The sequence below is a fragment of the Herpailurus yagouaroundi genome, unplaced genomic scaffold, assembly GCF_014898765.1.
Source record: "Herpailurus yagouaroundi ecotype Mexico unplaced genomic scaffold, PumYag 188, whole genome shotgun sequence".
Taxonomy (NCBI): domain Eukaryota; kingdom Metazoa; phylum Chordata; class Mammalia; order Carnivora; family Felidae; genus Herpailurus; species Herpailurus yagouaroundi.
In genome coordinates this window covers 32009931-32027999 of record NW_024412419.1, presented here as the reverse complement: position 1 = coordinate 32027999, position 18069 = coordinate 32009931, and the positions used below count along the sequence as shown (strand labels likewise).

Genomic DNA, 18069 nt, shown 5'->3' with positions numbered 1-18069 from the left:
TTTATTTATTTTTTAGAGACAGAGCATGAGCAGGGGAGGGCAGAGAGAGAGAGGGAGACACAGAATCTGAAGCAGGCTCCAGGCTCTGAACTGTCAGCACACAGCCCAATGTAGGGCTCCAACTCAGGAACCACGAGATCATGACCTGAGCCGAAGTTGGACACTCAACTGAAGGAGCCACCCAGGTGCCCCTGTACATTTCAACCTTACAATTTCACTGGGTTCTTTTTTATATAATCTGTCTCTATTCAGTTTTTTGGTTATTTTTTAAGAAACTTTGTGTTTATTTTTAAGCTCAGTTTTCTAGGGGGTTGCCCTGTGTCTGCATAGCTTAGTGGTCAGCCAACCACCAGACAGGCACCTCAACCAGTCAGATTTCTGCCCTCTGCTGATGGATCTGTTTGTAGATGGGGAGTGACTTCAATGTTTGGGGTGTTTTCAAGTCTGTCCTGGCTTTTACTTTTTGTTAAACCCCTTTTAAGTTCTTGTGCACATGAAAGCAGCCTCAGAGTTAGCCAGAAATATACAGCTTGGACCTCTCTGGTCTCTCCTCTGCATGTGTGCAGCTTCAGATCGGCCAGAAAGCTGCACGTTCCAACTAGATTGCAACCTCAGGGTTAGTAGAGCCACCAGGTGTCCCGCTTGCATAGCAATGTGGTCATTACTTCTATTGATAAAGCTATTGGATGTTGGTATCATCTGTCACTCCAAATTGAGTGAACCCCATCTTCAACCACAGGAACCTGCTGGTCTTCATGTTCTGTTTTGCCTGGACAGAACCTCCATAATGACTGAGCTGGGGGAGTAGGGAATGGTAACAGCCCTGGGTGAAAACGCCACAGTCTCCCACTGTTCGTCCACAAAGTTCAGCAATTTTCCAAACAAACACGTCTCAGATTGCTGTATGCTTTGGGCCAGTTTCCAGAGCACCAAAGTTGTTTTGCCACTTCCCCCCACCCCCCTTGGCATTATAGTTGCATTTTTGAGGAGAGGATTTGCTGACCTCTTTAACTTGGCTATAGCTGGAAGTGCTACCCAAAGCATCTGAGACTTGAATTATGATTTGAGTAATTGGAGAAGTTGAAACTTGGAAAAGGATTGTACTCCTGTCATAACTGCCTACACAGCCCACTGCAAACTGGTGATCCAGTTGTTTAAGATGGTTATGACTGAGAATGGGAACTGGCCAGGAGACAGGAGGTATGTGCTGTTTCCTTTCTGTCTTCTGCTGGTAGTCCTGTATTTTCTCCTGTTCCACTTTTTGCAAACTATCCATGGATTCGTTGACAAAACTTCCTTCAGTCCTTTGAGAGTGGACCGTCATTGGTTACCTGATAGTCACGATAGTTCAACCTCCACAGCAGGCCATCTTAGTTTATGTCTTTACAGCAACATTTGTGCAGGTGTTCAGTATTATTACCTCTTACCTTGTTAAGCAAAATGATTGGGAATTGGAAAAATGAAAATCCCACAGCGAAATGATAAGAACTTATAAGTTCCATGAATTCGAAACAGGAATCCATAGATCATTGACGTGAAGTCAATGATATGCTCACCTGTGAAGGATCAAAACACAAGAATAATTGCACTAGTCTGGTTGTGGGTAGTAGGGGGTATATGGTAAAGAAGGGATGGACTCCTGGGGGGCCTAGAGACTTATTTTGCCTTTTCAGCAAGGCTTTAATAATTCTGTGGTTATGTGGTGTTTTCATATTGAATAATACCATGTTTGTCTTCACCACCTCATATGAACTAAGTGTCCTGTTATTAGACAGTAAAGTTTTGTTTCTTGCTGACATCTTTAGTGAGTTCATAGAGACCTTGTCACACTCTACATGTCTCATAACTATGTAGTAGGTCTTTTCTTAGGGAAATCAAAGTTCTCTTTTCTATGTGTTTTTCATGAAAAGGGATAGATTGGTTGCTACCACAAAAGATCAATTTCTCTAAAATACTTTCATCAGATTTGTAGCTTGACATACTTAACCTTTTTATTGTCTTTCGTAAGCACAATTAATTACCAGTATCTTCTTCAACTGCCCTAAAGGTGCATATCCTTACTGGGGCTAAGTAACTTTGTTTTTTAGTTTATTACTTTTTTAATGACTGGTAGATGTTACTTTATTTTTTCTTTGTAATTTATTTATATGTTAAAAAATTTTTTTAATATTATTTTGAGAGAGAGAGAGCAGGAGCAGGGGAGGGGCGGAGAGAGGGAGACACGGAATCCAAAGCAGGCTCCAGGCTCTGAGCTGTCAGCACAGAGCCTGCTGAGGGGCTCAAACTCACAGACCGTGAGATCATGACCTGAGCCAAAGTCTGGCGCTTAACCGACTGAGCCACCCAGGTGCCCAATCTGTTTCTTTCTTCCTTCTTTTTTTTTTTTTTTTTTTTTTTAAATAATTTTATTTTGAGAGAGAGTATGAGCAGGGGAGAGGGAGAGAGAGAATCCCAAGCAGGATCCGTGCTGTCCACAGGGATCCTGATGCAGGGCTTGAACTCACAAGCCGCGAGATCATGACTTGAACCCAAATCAAGATTTAGTCACTTGACTGAGCCACCCAGGAGCCCCTGATCTCATCTCTTTTAATGGCCACATAGTATTCCATTGTATGGATTATTATTTATCCATTCTTGTATTGATGGGTGTTAGGTAGTTAAAAATTTTCCTTATTACCGATTAGATTGACATAAACATCCTTGTCTGAATGTTTGTCTTTACAGATAGATATCCTTAGAAAGGATTTCTTTTTTTGAGCAGGGCAAATCATAAAATTTTATTGAAAAACTTTTTTTTTTTTAATTCTCAAGTTAGTTAACATACAGTGTAGTCTTGGCCTCAGGAGTAGAAGCCAGTGATTCATCATTTATATACGATACCCAGTGCTCATCCCAACCAGTGCCCTCCTGAATGGCCCATCCCCCATCTTCCTCACCCCCATCAACCCTCCGTTTGTTCTCTGTATGTAAGTCTCTTATGGTTCGCCTCCCTGTTTTTATCTTGCTTTTCCTTCCTTTCCCCTATGATCATCTGTTAAGTTTCTCAGATTCCACATATGAGTGAAGTCATGTGAGGTCAGTCTTTCTCTGATCGATTTATATACAAAAGGTTTCTAAAAGTGGAATTACTAGATCGTGAGTTTTGCAAGTTTGCCAATATCGATAGGTTCTGCCAAATTTCCCTCCAAAAAAGTTGTACTAATCTACATTACTACTAATGGTGATTGAGTAAAAATTCTCCATTTACCAATACTGTATGTTGTGAATCTTAGACTTTTCCCTCTGAACGGAAAAACTGGGGACTTTTTATGGGGTGTGGTGCCAGCAGAGCATACACTGGCTTGCATTCTAGATCTGTCCTGTTACTTTTTCCAGCCAGTGACCTCTTGTGACCTCTTTTTTTTTTTAATTACTTGAACTTTATTTTTTTAATTTTCTTTTTTCTTTTTTAAAATTTACATCCAAATTAGTTAGCATATAGTGCAACAATGATTTCAGGAGTAGATTCCTTAGTGCCCCTTACCCCTTCAGCCCATCCCCCCTCCTACCACCCCTCCTGTAACCATCACTTTGTTCTCCATATTTATGAGTCTCTTCTGTTTTGTTCCCCTCCCTGTTTTTATATTATTTTTGTTTCCCTTCCTTTATGTTCATCTGTTTTGTCTCTTAAAGTCCTCATATGAGTGAAGTCGTATGATTTTTGTCTTTCTCTGACTAATTTCACTTAGCATAAGACCCTCCAGTTCCATCCACGTAGTTGCAAATGGCAAGATTTCATTCTTTTTGATTGCCAAGTAATACTCCATGGTATATATATATACCACATCTTTTATCCATTCATCCATCGATGGACATTTGGGCTCTTTCCATACTTTGGCTATTGTTGATAGTGCTGCTATCAACATGGGGGTGCATGTGTCCCTTTGAAACAGTACACCTGTATCCCTTGGATAAGTGCCTAGTAGTGCAATTGTTGGGTCATAGGGTAGTTCTATTTTTAGTTTTTTGAGGAACCTCTATAGTTTTCCAGAGTGGCTGCACCAGTTTGCATTCCCAAGTGACCTCTTATTTTTAATGGGGATTTTGCTACCTCATTATAGGTTGTAAGGATCAGATGAAATAACTTCTTCAAACATACTTTGGGCAATCATAAAATGGCAGTCTCCTCCATGAAGGAGGAGAATCCAGGTAAGATGGTAACAGGGTAAGGGGCACCTGGGTGGCTCAGTCAGTTAAGCATCTGACTTCGGCTCAGGTCATGATCTCACAGCTCGTGAGTTCGAGCCCCACGTCGGGCTCTGTGCTGACAGCTCAGATCCTGCAGCCTGCTTCCGATTCTGTGTCTCCCTCTCTCTCTGCCCCTCCCTTGCTCATACTTTGTCTCTCTCAAAAAATGAACTAAAAAAATTTTTTTTAAAAGATGGTAATAGGGTAAGAACTCAATTGTCCAGAGGGTCCTAGAAGAAGGATGTGTGATGGAAGTATAGGTTGTGCAGGGCTCTAAACAGTAATGTGGTGAGACCCCCCCCCACTGCCTGCTCAAAGCCACTTGGGAAGAGAAACAGGACCACAGGTCCTGGGCCTCAGCATCTGTGGCTCAGGGCCCTGGCTGGCTGAAGAATTTGCTGTTCACCTTTCAGGTCCTTTTGTCACGGGCACAGGGAGGGCCTGTGGAAAAAGAAGTAGACTAGTGGCCAGTTTTAGTTCTAGCCCTGCGGACATAGACGTACCTTCAAGATATCTCATGTCTAATCCCTTTGCCTCACCCAATCCCCAAAATTGGGTGGTTTGCCCATGTAGTAAACGCCAGCAGTAGAGATAGCACTCAGGGTTTGGGCTGTCATGGTGCAATTCTAAATCATCTGTCGCTATCCGTCTTGTCTCCTCCAGAGAGACTGATATCCCTGAGAGAATAAACTACATCTTTTTTTTTTTTTAAACGTTTATTTTTGAGACAGAGAGAGACAGCATGAACGGGGGAGGGTCAGAGAGAGGGAGACACAGAATCTGAAACAGGCTCAGGCTCTGAGCTGTCAGCACAGAGCTTGACGCGGGGCTCGAACTCACGGACCGCGAGATCATGACCCAAGCCAAAGTCGGTTGCTTAACCGACTGAGCCACCCAGGCGCCCCGGGAATACACTACATCTTAGACATTACTTCTTGAATTCCTTAAGACTCAGCAGAAAACTATACACAGTAGGTATCCAGAAAATTCATGCTCAAATGCATTTAAAAAAATAAATGCTTCTTTTGGTTTATTGTTACTAAGGAAGTATGGGAAGCTCAGGAGGCGGCCAGTTAGGTGACTTTCTTCTAGGAAGGTGCTGGGGCTCATACTGGAAGAGCACAGTGGAATCCGGAACATACCCAACACTTGGTCAATTTCCCAAAGGTCCGTGTCTGACAGATTTAAAGATGAGCGAAGGCCCTGAGAGTCTTCCGAAGGTGCAAGTTCTGGTTTTATTTCAACTGGTTGCTAGCATATAATAGAAGATAGATTTCTTTAAAACTCTAAACCAACCACCAACCCCAACCCATCACTGATGATTCAATTGTTCAGGAAACGGGGGAGCTCCAGGCTCAACTATGTAACACCAACGTCTTGTGCCAGGTGCACTCTACAGTCAGTCCTCAGGTAAGGCTCTCTTTCCACACTAACACAGCTCTTGTCTCCAGAGGCCTGCTTTCTTTCCCACGCCTTGCCTGGGCTGGGGCTTTCTCTACCCCAAAGGCAGAGATCAAAATTACAGATTTCTTCCTGGATATTTTGACCTGGCCCTTTAAGTCATATCCTTAGAGACAGTTAAACTCAGACTCAGACTAATGCTTCCCATAAGCATGAATCTGGGAAGAAAGGCTGGCCCTAACAAAGGTCAGAACCCCCTATGTCCACCAGCGGTCCACCAGTCTTCCATTTCTGGCAGACTGAAATGGAAGCAAAGAGGGGGCTTGAATGTGGATACCTGATGTCACGTCTTGGCTAAAACTTCTGGTTGTGTGCCTTTATGAGGGTCATTTGCCCTCCCTAAGCCTCAGCTCCTTCACCCTCGATCATCTACCACCTTATCAGAGGTCTGTGGGAGCTCTGAATTGCTGCGCAGGGACGCGGTGGCCTAGGGTAGGGGAGGAGGACAAAGAAACGGAATGAGAGTAGGATCAAAGAAAAGGGGCAAAAAGGAGAGAAGAAAGCAGAAGGGTGGAGAGATGGGGCCAACACAGCAAGGGGCTGTGGGTGTCCCTTCCGGGTTAGGGTCAGGGCTTAGGCGAGAACCTTGGCGGTTGGATCCCCTAAACCACACAGAGGACAGAGCTGGTCATAGACTGAACCTGTAGCCAGTCACTGGGAAAGGAAATCAAGATCCAGACTAATTATTGTGCAGCTACCCTTTATATGATTTTGATTCACAGGATCACTTGTAAAGCCTCTAAATCTTCTCTCTGGACAGGAGACAGGCTGTTGAAGGGCCCCCAGCCTGGCCCTGGGGGTCTTTACACTTCCTTAAGCGACAGAAAACTTGAACCAAGTGGTGTGGTCATACTCCTCACCAGGCCTCAGCAGCACAGGAGGGAAGTGGGGCTGTGAAGGGAAAAACAATACAGGTTACACCTTGCCGGCCTGGGTCGTGCCCTCAACCATTCAGGATGGCTTCTGGACTGGTCTCTAGGCCAGCTCTGAGAACCAGTTGCCAATGTAACTGGTTTGCAGTGAGATAAAGAACTTGAGCCAGAATGAAAATCAACTACATTGCTGAGCACATGGTGCTATAGCAGGACCTTGCTGTGTGGATTCACATTCTGGGGCAAGACTGCAAGACAGTCTTTTGAGCTGGTGCTCTGAAGAGCACTTTTCTAGGCAGTGGCTAGAAAAAGAAGCTACCAGTAAGCAAATAGGAAGAGAAGACAGAGCCATCTTAAAAGCGTGGTCGCAGAAGATAAGATTGAGAAAAGCAATGTTAAACTGAGTAAAGGCTTCGAAGGCACAAAATAGAGGAGATTAAAAAAAAAAAAAGTAAATGCTATGTTAGGAGCTTGGCTCTGGGTTTCCTGTGTTTATCACAACTTGGAGAAGAGAACACATGTGGACTTTTGAGTCAGACAGACCTGACCTGAGGGTTGTGGCCTCTGTCATACAGTGTGACCTTGGACACAACACCACTGAGAGGCTGGCCTGTAGCTTTACCTGATTGACTGCATCAGGCCAGCTCTGGGTCTCCAGGCAGAAGCCGGAGTGCTTGGGATAGACTGCTCCACTCTTGCCCTTCAGCGTGCCATCCAGGAAGTTGCCCGTGTAAAACTGGACCCCGGGCTGGGTGGTGTACACTTCCAGTACCCGCCCGCTTCTAGCATGATGGACCCTGGGGACAAAGCAAATCATAGAGGTACAAGGGCGGAAAAACTGGCAGGGACAGGTAGGAGCTGGGAAGCAGCCTCGAGACAGTAATTAGACCCAGTGACAGAGCAGGGACAAGATATGTGGAGACAAAGATGGGAAGAGCATGATGGGAAATTCTCGCAGTCTCATGGGTGAGGCATGAGCAGGTGGTCCTAAGTAAGGATCCTCCAGTAGCAACTTCTCACTGTGATCTTGGCTTCTCTGAGGAAGGCTCACCCTAGCCAGACTGTGTGTGTGTGTGCGCGCGCGCATGCGGGGGGGCGGCCAGGCTGCAGAGACACAGTTGTCAGATTCCGGAGGAGCTGAGATTCTTTCTCAGGAAGAGCTGATGCTCTCTGCTTGACCTGGGAAAGCCACCAGCTGTGTCTTTTGAAAGAGAAGAGACGCTTGTCTAAATTAAACTGTCGCCCTTCCCTGGGGCTAGAGCAGGCTGGGCTTTTTTGTCAGATCTCCCCCCGAGAACAGAGGTGCTGTCAGTTTCTGCTGGATTCACGGTTTCCTTTTTTTAGAAAAACGAGGTAAAACATCCCAACAATGTAGTCAATCAAGAGGTTCTGGGAAGAGGAGGACCAGGACTTGAATAATGGAGAGTAGGCGGGGGGGGGCCTCCAGACTAGAGAGAGAAATGGGCCAGAGGAGAAGAGTGGACTCCATCTGGAAGAACACAGGGACTGGGGCTCTAAGGGAGAGAAGGCTTTTGAAGTTTCCATTAGAGTTGGAATCATTTTCTCTGCCTCATTTAAAATCCATTTATTCTACAGACGTGCATTTGCTATTGCCACGTGTGGGGTGAGGTGCTCGGGCAGAGCTGGGGATGCACAGAGGTAGCAGGAGGAGCTGGGAGGTTAGCGGGGAGGAGAGAGTGCACACAAATGCCTCGCAGGCCAGGCTGCTGGTGGTGGGCGCCCTGGGAGAGGTGCAGCCTCTGACTTTCCATGCATCACAAACGGGGCTCCTGAAGGTCAAGGAAAGCAGAGCTGACTTCAGTCCAGGGGAATTAGGGCTTCTAACAAAAGAGTGGGCCTGAAAGAACAGGCTCCGATGGGGAGAGAGGGAGCAAAGAGAGACAGGATGCCAGGTGGGAGCACAGGGTGGGCGGGGGAAGAGACATGGCAGTGGTGGGGGTGGGGGAGAGACCTTCGGTGGTGCTGCTCCGCGGAACAGGAGCTTTGAAAAGACAGGGATGTAGTATATGGTCCCTGCAGCGTAGTAAATGCTATCGAGGTGGCCAGAGGAAAAACTCCTCACCTAGGAGGTGAGATCTCTTCCTCCCTACACAGGCAGTCAGGGAAAAAAAGCACCTACCGTGCACAAAAGTGCTTGTCTTTAGATCCCTTCAGACAGAAATTGTGGTCAAAGCCGTGGATACGGAACTCCTGCAGGTGTTTTCCAAGCTCCACCGGCTTCCTCAGGTCAAAGGCAGTTCCTTGTACTGGAGCAACTTCTCCTGGAGGGAAGGGGCAGGTAGAAGGGCAGGGGGCTGGAGTACTCTGGCCAGGCTTTCTTGAAAGAGGACAGGGACTCGGTTTCAGGGCCTCACACCATGATCCAGTTGTTTCTGCATTTAATTTTTTTTTTTTTTTTTTTTACTTGCACAGTTGACACACAATATTGCATTAGTTTCAGGTGTACAATGTAGTGATTGAACCCCTCAATACATTATACTGCACTCCCCGTGAGTCTAGCTATCATCTGTCACCATCATACAGAGCTATTACAATACCACTGGCTCGATTCCTTAGGCTATACCTTTTATTCCTGTGACTTATTCATTCCGTAGCTGGAAGCCCAATTTCCTTTCTCTAAAGGTTTTCTTTTGTCCTAGAGCTGTATCATGTATTTTAAAGGTGAATACAAATGCTCAGTTAGTTAACATAACTCTTTTTTTAGGGGTAGAATTACTTTTTCCTTTCATGTGGTCAGATGGGGAGGTTTTACAAACTTGGTTTCTACACTAGTTTCAGGGGAGAGAGGTAGCATGCAAAGTGGGTCTGAAATCTTAGGACGCTAAGAAAAATCAAGAACTTGTACCTTACCTTAAAAAGATTTAAACAAGTGAAAAGAGAACCAACTTTTAGCCACTCAAAGCATTTAGTTCTGCTTTCGTGTATTGCCAAATACTAAAAGAAACATTAATCTCCTATCTTTGGGTGAAAGTGGGCATCCTTTTTTTTTTTTTTTTATGTTTTTTTTTTTTTACACACAGAGGGTGTGGGGGAAAGACACAGAGAGAGAGGGAGAGAGAGAGAGAGAGAGAACGAACCCCAAGCAGGCTCTACACTGTCAATGCAGAGCCTGACAAGGGGCTCCATCTCACGACTGTGAGATCATGACCTGCGCCAAAATCAAGAGTTGGCTGCTTAACCGACTGAACCACCCAGTTGCCCCGAGGGCATCCTCTTCTTAAATTCAGAGCTGCTGTTCAGAAACATAGTCTTCCTGGTACATGAGGACTGGAGTCTAAGTTCACACAGAGCTGTGAGGATGCCTGGGGTCCAAAACACCCAAGGGGAACACAGAGGCCTGGCCAATGCCATTCTAGCATCTGGTGTCCATTGTTCAACCAAGGGAGTTTGGTTGAACAAAAGAATCCTCTCACCAGTCAGTGTTAGGAAAAATTAAGTAGCATTCTTTTTTAAATTTTTTTAATGTTTATTTTTTTGAGAGAGAGCACAAGCAGGGGAGGGGCAGAGAAAGAGGGAGACACAGAATCTGAAGCAGACTCCAGGCTCTGAGCTGTCAGCACAGAACCCGATGTGGGGCTCGAACCCACGAACCTCAAGATCACGGCCTGAGCCGAAATCGGACACTCAACCGACAGAGCCACCCAGGTACCCCAAGTAGCATTCTTTTCGAAGACATCCTTGAAAACCATCTCTTTCCTTTGCCTTGATTCTGCTTATATGAAAAAGAACTTTTGAATGGGGAATATTTGTACATGTAACCAATTTTAAAGGTAATGAAGTTAAAAGGTACAAAATACTATACAATGAAAAAAATCTCTTATCTTTGTTCCCTGAAGATCCGGTTTCCTCCAACAGAAGCAACCACCATCACTTGTTCCTCTCGCACCCTTCCAGAGAGAATACAAGGATATCCAAGCATGTAAGCGCACACCCATGCACACACACAGCAATATAGCCTGTTTCCACCTTAATCTTTCCACTCAATTTGTCTTCAAGGTTGTTACTAAATTTATTCCTGCGTACTTCATTAGACAATTCTATGTGCCAATTCCTATTTCTATTTTTCCTATGATAATCTACTTACTATTTGTTTTCTGGTGTCATAATTGCAAATTTATATTTTTCTAGAAACTTATGCATCCCATCTATATTACTTTCATTTATTGGTAGAGTCAAGGAAGACAGTAACTTATGATCCTTTCAATTTCATCTCTCTGTGGTTAGTTGCTTATGCTCATTTCTTTTCTTTCTTTCTTTTTTTTATTTTTTTAAGATTTATTTAATTTTGAGAGACAGAGACAGAGCACGAGTGGAGGGGGGGCAGAGAGAGAGGGAGACACAGAATCGGAAGCAGGCTCCAGGCTCTGAGCTGTCGACACAGAGCCTGATGCGGGGCTCGAACTCACAAGCTGTGAGATCATGACCTGAGCCGAAGTCGGATGCTTAACTGACTGAGCCACCCAGGCACCCTGCTTATGCTCATTTCTAACTTTGTGCATTGAGTAGGTAGGCTGATGCTTTATCTATTTTTTGTGGGTTTTTCCCCCTTCCAATGAAGGAGCTCTTGGATTTATGTATTAGTGCTACATTTTTCCTCCTCTTTTCAAAATTAGAATTTCTGCTTTTATTTGTATTAATTTTCATTTTGTTCTCTTGGGTTTATTTTGTTACTCTTTTTTTAATGTTTTATTTATTATTATTATTTTTTTAATTTAATATTTATTTTTCAGAGAGAAAGAGACAGCACAAGCAGGGGAAGGGAAGGGAGAGAGGGAGACACAGAATCCAAAGCAGGCTCCAGGCTCTGAGGTGTCAGCACAGAGCCTGACGCGAGGCTTGAACCCACGAATTGTGAGATCGTGACCTGAGTCAAAGTCAGAAGCTCAACCGACTGAGCCACCCAGGCACTCCTAATATTTTATTTATTTTTGAGAGAGAGAGAGAGAGAGAGAAGGGGAGGGACAGAAAGAGGGAGACACAGAATCTGAAGCAGGCTCCAGGCTCTGAGCTGTCAGCACACAGCCTGATGCAGGGTTTGAACCCACAAACCATGAGATCATGATCTGAGTTGAAGTTGGACACCTAACTAACTGAGCCACCCAGGTGACCCTATTTTGTTATTCTTTTTCAAATATCTTGCATTAGATGCCTAATTCATTTATTTTCACATTTTTTGGATTAGTCAAAGTATTTAGTGCTTCAGTGTTCTTCTGAACAATAGGCTTGATATCGCATGTAGGAGTTTCCGTTATATATAATGATAACACCATATTCCCATTTATTATATATTCTAATATGTATTAAGTAAATATTTCCATTATACTTAATTATGATATATTATTTACTTATTTTCTAGGTATTGCTAGTTTTAGGGTTTGAGTTCCCTTTTGATCCAAGAATTATTAAGAGTTAAAGCATTTCTAGGTCAAGCATTGGCTGTATTACTCGTATTTTGTGAAATTACCTGAGGTTTTCTTTACGGTCTCAGATATGGTGAATTTTTATTGTGAATTTCATCCTTTTTTTTTTTTAAGTTTATTTATTTATTTTGAGAGAGAGTGAGAGACAGAGCAGGGGAGGGGCAGAGAGAGAATATCCCAAGCAGGCTCTGTGCTGTCAGCGCACAGCCTGATGTGGAGTTCAAGGTGCAGTTCATGCGAGGTCGACTTGAGCCGAAATCGAGAGTCAGAGCCACCCAGGCACCTTGTGAATTCTGTCCTTTATCATTACAAAGTGTCTTGCTTTCTGTCCTGAGATCAGCCTTTACTGATGTTAAGACTGAGACCCCCTGCTTTCATTTGGCTTTTATTTGCTTGGTTTGCTTTTGAAATCTCATGTTTTCAACCTTTCTGTACGACTTGGTTAATACACAGCCTTCCCTTGGGGTTTCCTTTGTGATTCAATCTGAGAGACTATTGTTTAATAGAGGCGTTTTATGGCATTACTATGACATATACATGTTCTAAGTATTCTTAGTCTGTCATTACATTTTATGGTATGCTTTTTGTGTTCATGAATTCTAGTTGTTTACTTTTTGAAATCTTTTTACTATATGGTGTGTATATATGTGTCTTTCTGATAAATGAGACAGTTTGTAATTTTGTTTTAGTGGTAACATCTTTATAGAAGAAACTTCAATATAATATACGTAACCCTCTGTTTCTTAGAATTTGCTAAGCTTCTTCCTCTCTCTCTCCTCTTTGCTACCTGACTTGGGTTTCTGCATCTTTCAACTAAGAATCCAAGTAAAGTCACTTTGTTTCCCAGTAGATGGTGCTAGAGACACAATATAAAGAGCGTGCTTAAACCCTGATCAGTTTTGGGAGAATGAATAGTTGTTTTTTTGGGTCCCTCAGGCCATAAGGCCAAATCCTGGATGGTAGTTACTTACCTGTGTGCTACTGTCTTGTGAAGTTTGGGTGACCAACCACCTCTCACACCGATTTTTTTTTAATTTTTAATTTTTTTAATGTTTATTTTTGAGAGAGAGAGAAAGAGGGCCAGCAGGGGAGGGGCAGAGAGAGAAGGAGACACAGAATCTGAAACAGGCTCTAGGCTCTGAGCTGTCAGTACAGAGCCCAACATGGAGCTTGAACCTATGAACTGTGAGACCATGACCTGAGCCAAAGTCGGAGGCCCAACAACTGAGTCATGCAAGTGCCCCTCACACTGATTTTTAAAAAGGCAAAATGTTTCCTTATGAAAAACTTAGTCCGGGAAAAAGCAGCAGCTGTTTTCATGGGCTCAAGAAGACTGTAGTCTTACCAACTCATATTCTGAGTATTAATTTCTGTTATGCTTTCCTCCCTAACTTTATATGGTATTCACAATATTTAGTTCCTTAAAGCCATACTTGACTCAAAATCTGACCCTTATGACAGTCCCAATGTAATATTGCACAAGTCAGTCAAGATTACTTATTTCTCTTGACTTCAAGGTAAAAATAAAGTCATGGAATGTTCATGAAGGAGGGTTCTAGGGTCTATTTCAGGTCTGTTTACCTGATACTGAGCAATCTACAAATCAATGTTAGCTTTTCTCTCTGTAAAATGAAGCTATTATTTGCTGCCTATACATGACATGGAAATACTCAACAAATGAAATACTTGAATGGTTTCAGGACAATGGCATAAATAAACAGGCCAAATTTGCGGATGCATCTATAACACAAAGGAGAGCCTAGAGAGGGGGTAAGACTTCGAGAATGGCAGAGAAGCCCTGACTTAAAACTGAGAAACTTCTAAATGAGATTTTTACTAAATGAGAAGAAACAAAGAGAAAAGGTTCCAATCTCTTTCCAGCCTCACGCCCTGACCTGTGGACCTCATGTATCTACTGATCAGGCACATGGAAAACTTTGGAATTTGTCCCCCAGATTCATGCTTTCTTTGGGACCTTTCTCACAGCTTCAATGTCCTCTGTGTCCCTGCTTCCCCCACATCCTGGCAAAGTTGTTTAAGAATACTTACTCTCCAATGCCACTTCCTCTGAAGGATTGTAGCCTCCACAGCTAGAACTAATCTCCTTTTCTTTTCTTTTCTTCCCCCTTACCCCCCTGATCTCCTTTTCTACTTTGTTCCTATCACATTTTGAACATACTTTCTTCAAAACATTTGTTGTTGTTGTTGTTTTAAAAAATTTTTTTTAATGTTTGTTTATTTTTGAGACAGAGAGAGACAGAGCATGAATGGGGGAGGGGCAGAGAGAGAGGGAGACACAGAATCGGAAGCAGGCTCCAGGCTCTGAGCCATCAGCCCAGAGCCTGACGCAGGGCTCGAACTCACGAACCGTGAGATCGTGACCTGAGCTGAAGTCGGACGCTCAACCGACTGAGCCACCCAGGCGCCCCAAACATTTGTTGTTTTAAGACATAACCATAGGATTATATCAAGCTCCAAGAGGGTATGAATTGTGTCCTTTTTATCTTTGTACCTTCTGAGCATGAAGCGAGCCTTCACTTGATTGAAAGATGGATGGATGAATGAAGCAGAGGCAGAAAAAAACAGGGCCAACTGTGAATGTCATAGCATCCTGTGACAAAGTCAGAAAGATCTAGAAAAGGCCTTAGGAATTACCTCATCCAGTCCCCTCGCTTTGCAGATGAGAAGACTGGGACCCAGACAGCTAAAGGGACTTGCCCAAGGTGACACATCTCCATAGTGTCAAAGTCTCCAGGCATCTCACCCCAGAGTGACTTGGTAACAGCCTTTTCCACCCCCAAGCCCTCAAGTGTTCGTGAGTTCTCAAAGAATTTGGAAAATCAATGTGCTGTTATTCTAATTTTGGTCTATCTGCATATGTGACTTTGTGCTTTGGTGCTAAGAATAGAAGACATCAAAATAGCGCTCTCAGCAACGCTGAGTGTACAGAAAATTGAAGCGGAAATGGAAAGGGTGCCCTCAGAGAGGATGTCACATCACCAGACTTTGGTTTTGAAGCCACCAGAAAGCAGAGAGAAGCTGTTATTTTGAAGAGAATTTCTTCAGCTACTGAAGGTTGGCTGAGTGTGCATTAAGGCCTGAGCAGCAATGCCACATGCCTGGCAGATGATGGGCTCTGACCCAAAGATATGAGGTTACAGCTCTGGGGCAGACGAGCAGCCTGAGGTAGGTAGCATTTCTGCTTCCCCATTTCAAGGAAAGCCTGACTGCAGGCACCAGTGCAGACCCACCTGGGGTTACTGTCATGAATTTAGAGTGCGATCAGTCCCTGTAGGATGGCAGCTATGGAGGGTGTGGTGGGGGGCAATGATCAGGGTTGGAAAAAAAACAAAAAAAACCCAACCAAACAAACAAAAAATAATCAGGGTTGGGTTTGTTAGGAGAACACACGGAAGAGGGAGACGGTGAGGGAGTGGAGGGCATATGCAAAGAGGTGATTCCAATGACAGACTTCTGATTTAAGTGGGTGGGGAAAGAGCTCATGAGCAGGTTAGGGGCAGTGAAAGGACGGTAGGATCAAGGGACTGCAGGTTCGTGTGGCATCAAAGAATTGTTGGGGCTGAAATAGATACCTTAGACAGGGATTATAGACGGCTACAATAAGAGGTGGTGATAAAGTCAAGGGTATGACCCAATGACCACGGAAGTGAGTAACTGAGAAGGTTGGTGGACAAGGTCATTGGAACAGAGGATGTCAAGAAGCTGAGAGATCAGAATATCAACAGCTTGGATAATGAAATAATTAGGGACTATGACAAGAGTGTGTTGGAGTGACAGTGAGCCAGGAATGAGGTGATGTCTGTAGATGACCTCAACAGATGTGTCACTCTGGCAACCACAGCTGCCCCATCCTTGCAAGAAGACGATGTAGACCTCATAATTGGAAACAGGACTCTCTAACATTCCAGATTTCTGTCACAGGTTGTTAAATCTTCCTCTCCCTATTGGCATTCCTGATAGAATTATAATTACCTGCCTTCTGGCAGCAAAGGAAAAACACACTGCCTTCATGAACTCCATCTGCCTTGATTCACATCTCTTATCTCACATAAGGGGTTTTTATACATATTCTATTATATGGACTTTGGCCTTTTCCCCATGACTGCTTGTGGCAGGTTGCCCTTTTCAAAGATGGCCACACCAGTATGTATCCCATTCCACAGGCTCTACTTATAATGTGATGCTGACATTCCATCACTGAGAGATGGAGTCTTTGTTCCCTCCCTTAAATTGGGAAGGACCTTTGTAACTGCTGCAACGAATAGGACGTGGCACAAGTGATACGATGTGATTTCAGGGCTCAGGTAATAAATACAAAGTGGTTTTGGCCTGGCCCTTGCTCTCTCAGGATATTTGCCCTTGGAAGTCAACCGCCATGTTATAAGGAAGCTCAAGTCACATTGAAAGGCCATCTGTGGGGTGTTCTGGCTGATAGCCCCAGCTAGGCCCCGAGGCAGGAGCCAGTATCAACTGTCAGACATGTGAGTGAATGAGCCCCAGACATCACATCTAGAGATATGGCCTGTCTAAATTCCTGACCACGGACACAAAGATTATATATGAAGTGTAGAGTAATTTATTATATAGCAATAGACTGGTATACTGCCTTAGGATGTTTTCACCTCTTGGCACTTAACTAGTCTTGACAGAAGGTTAATGAAGCCCCCCCACCCCTGTGCTTTTATTCCACAGTCATAAGTGACTTTAATTGGTTCTTCCTTAAGAACACTAGTCCATGTGGGGGCACCTGGATGACTCAGTTGGTTAAACATCTGACTCTTGATTTCAGCTCAGGGCATGATCTCACGGTTCGTGGTTTTGAGCCCACATCTGCTATCAGCACAGAGCCTGCTTGGGATCCTCTCTCTGCCTCTCTCTCTGCTCCTCCCCTGCTCATGCTCTCTCTCTCTCTTTCTCTGTCAAAATAAATAAATAAATAAACATTAAAAAAAAAACCCCCACTAATCCTTGCAATTGCTTTTGAGTGGGGAAAAAACAAATACAAAGTTGTTAGTTCACGCATTTTTGAGCATCTTTTACGTACCAGGCATGAACTTGATCTCAGGGAGCCTAGAATCTGGTGAAGGAGACAGATAAAAAAAATTAATATGGACAGGAGAGTGTGACAAATGTGATGAGACTGGCATCCAATAGGCGCTGGCAGAGCAGGGAAAAGCATTCCCTGGTGCAGCCATGGGGGGTCTGGAAAAGTTTTCTAAAGGTCATGACAGGAGCCTAATCTTGAAGGATTAAGTTGGGACTGGCCCACTGGACAAGGTGCAGGGCAGAACAAGCATGAGAATGAAGTCCTCTCACCTGTGAAGTTGAGATCTAAAGTGTAGGCACAAGATGCATTTATATTACACATATCCTATAGGCTCCCAGCTCTGACTTAAGAAACAGAGTGTAGAAGGTGAATTAGTCCTTTGAACTCCCGATCGGACAGAGTCCAGTGAAATGGTTTCTGTAACATCTGGGCATGAACACTCTCTCAGTGTCTGAGGAAATTCACCTGGGGTGAATTTTAATTCAATGCTTTCAATTTCTCATCATCACAAATAGCTCTTTTCTCTGCCTGATGGCCCCAGTGCCCGACTCTCTGAGGAAATGAACAGATGGTCACTGCAAGAGTCACTGAATCTCCACATTCATTCATTTTTTGGCGACCTTGGGTAAGTTTCTATGCCTCTGTAAGATTCAATTTCTTTACTTATAAAATGGAGCTAATAGTGGTATATACCTAAGACACGTATTGTGAGGTTTAATTGAGAGAAGGATATGAAGGAAGTCCTATCTCTAGGGCAGAACCTGCACATAGTGCTCTCTGTTATTTGCTTGCTCTCTCTCTCCAGAAACAGAGAAGAGAGAGAACAATGATTCATTATAGCATAAATCATTGATGCAAAAGGAAGGTGCATATCTGCCTCCAGGGAGCATTGCAATTTTCATTAAAAAAGGATTCAGGGGGGGCGCCTGGGTGGCGCAGTCGGTTAAGCGTCCGACTTCAGCCAGGTCACGATCTCGCGGTCCGTGAGTTCGAGCCCCGC

At 43.9% G+C, this 18069-nt stretch overlaps 1 protein-coding gene and 1 long non-coding RNA gene across 6 annotated transcripts in view; one reads left to right on the top strand and one right to left on the bottom strand.

Annotated features, from left to right (window-relative positions):
- Window positions 1-5439: 5439 nt before the first annotated feature.
- Window positions 5440-18069, bottom strand: part of GALM (galactose mutarotase) — a 116822-nt gene continuing 104192 nt past the window's right edge. For both annotated transcript variants that reach the window (XM_040496561.1, XM_040496560.1), the window contains exons 5-7: window positions 8701-8842; window positions 7183-7357; window positions 5440-6579 (exon numbers count right to left, since the gene is read on the bottom strand). In XM_040496561.1, the coding sequence (XP_040352495.1) occupies window positions 6502-6579; window positions 7183-7357; window positions 8701-8842 (395 nt within the window). In that variant the 3' untranslated portion in view covers window positions 5440-6501. The remainder of the gene's footprint in view (window positions 6580-7182; window positions 7358-8700; window positions 8843-18069) is intronic.
- LOC121044363 (uncharacterized) overlaps window positions 10173-18069 on the top strand; it is a 20372-nt gene continuing 12475 nt past the window's right edge. Inside the window, exons 1-4 of one of the 4 annotated variants that reach the window (XR_005797265.1) lie at window positions 10184-10226; window positions 10418-10500; window positions 14682-15187; window positions 17585-17694. This is a non-coding gene — a long non-coding RNA (uncharacterized LOC121044363). Of the gene's footprint in view, window positions 10501-14681; window positions 15188-17584; window positions 17695-18069 lie in introns of all 4 variants that reach the window. The other 3 variants (XR_005797264.1, XR_005797267.1, XR_005797266.1) reach the window with 3 other exon arrangements.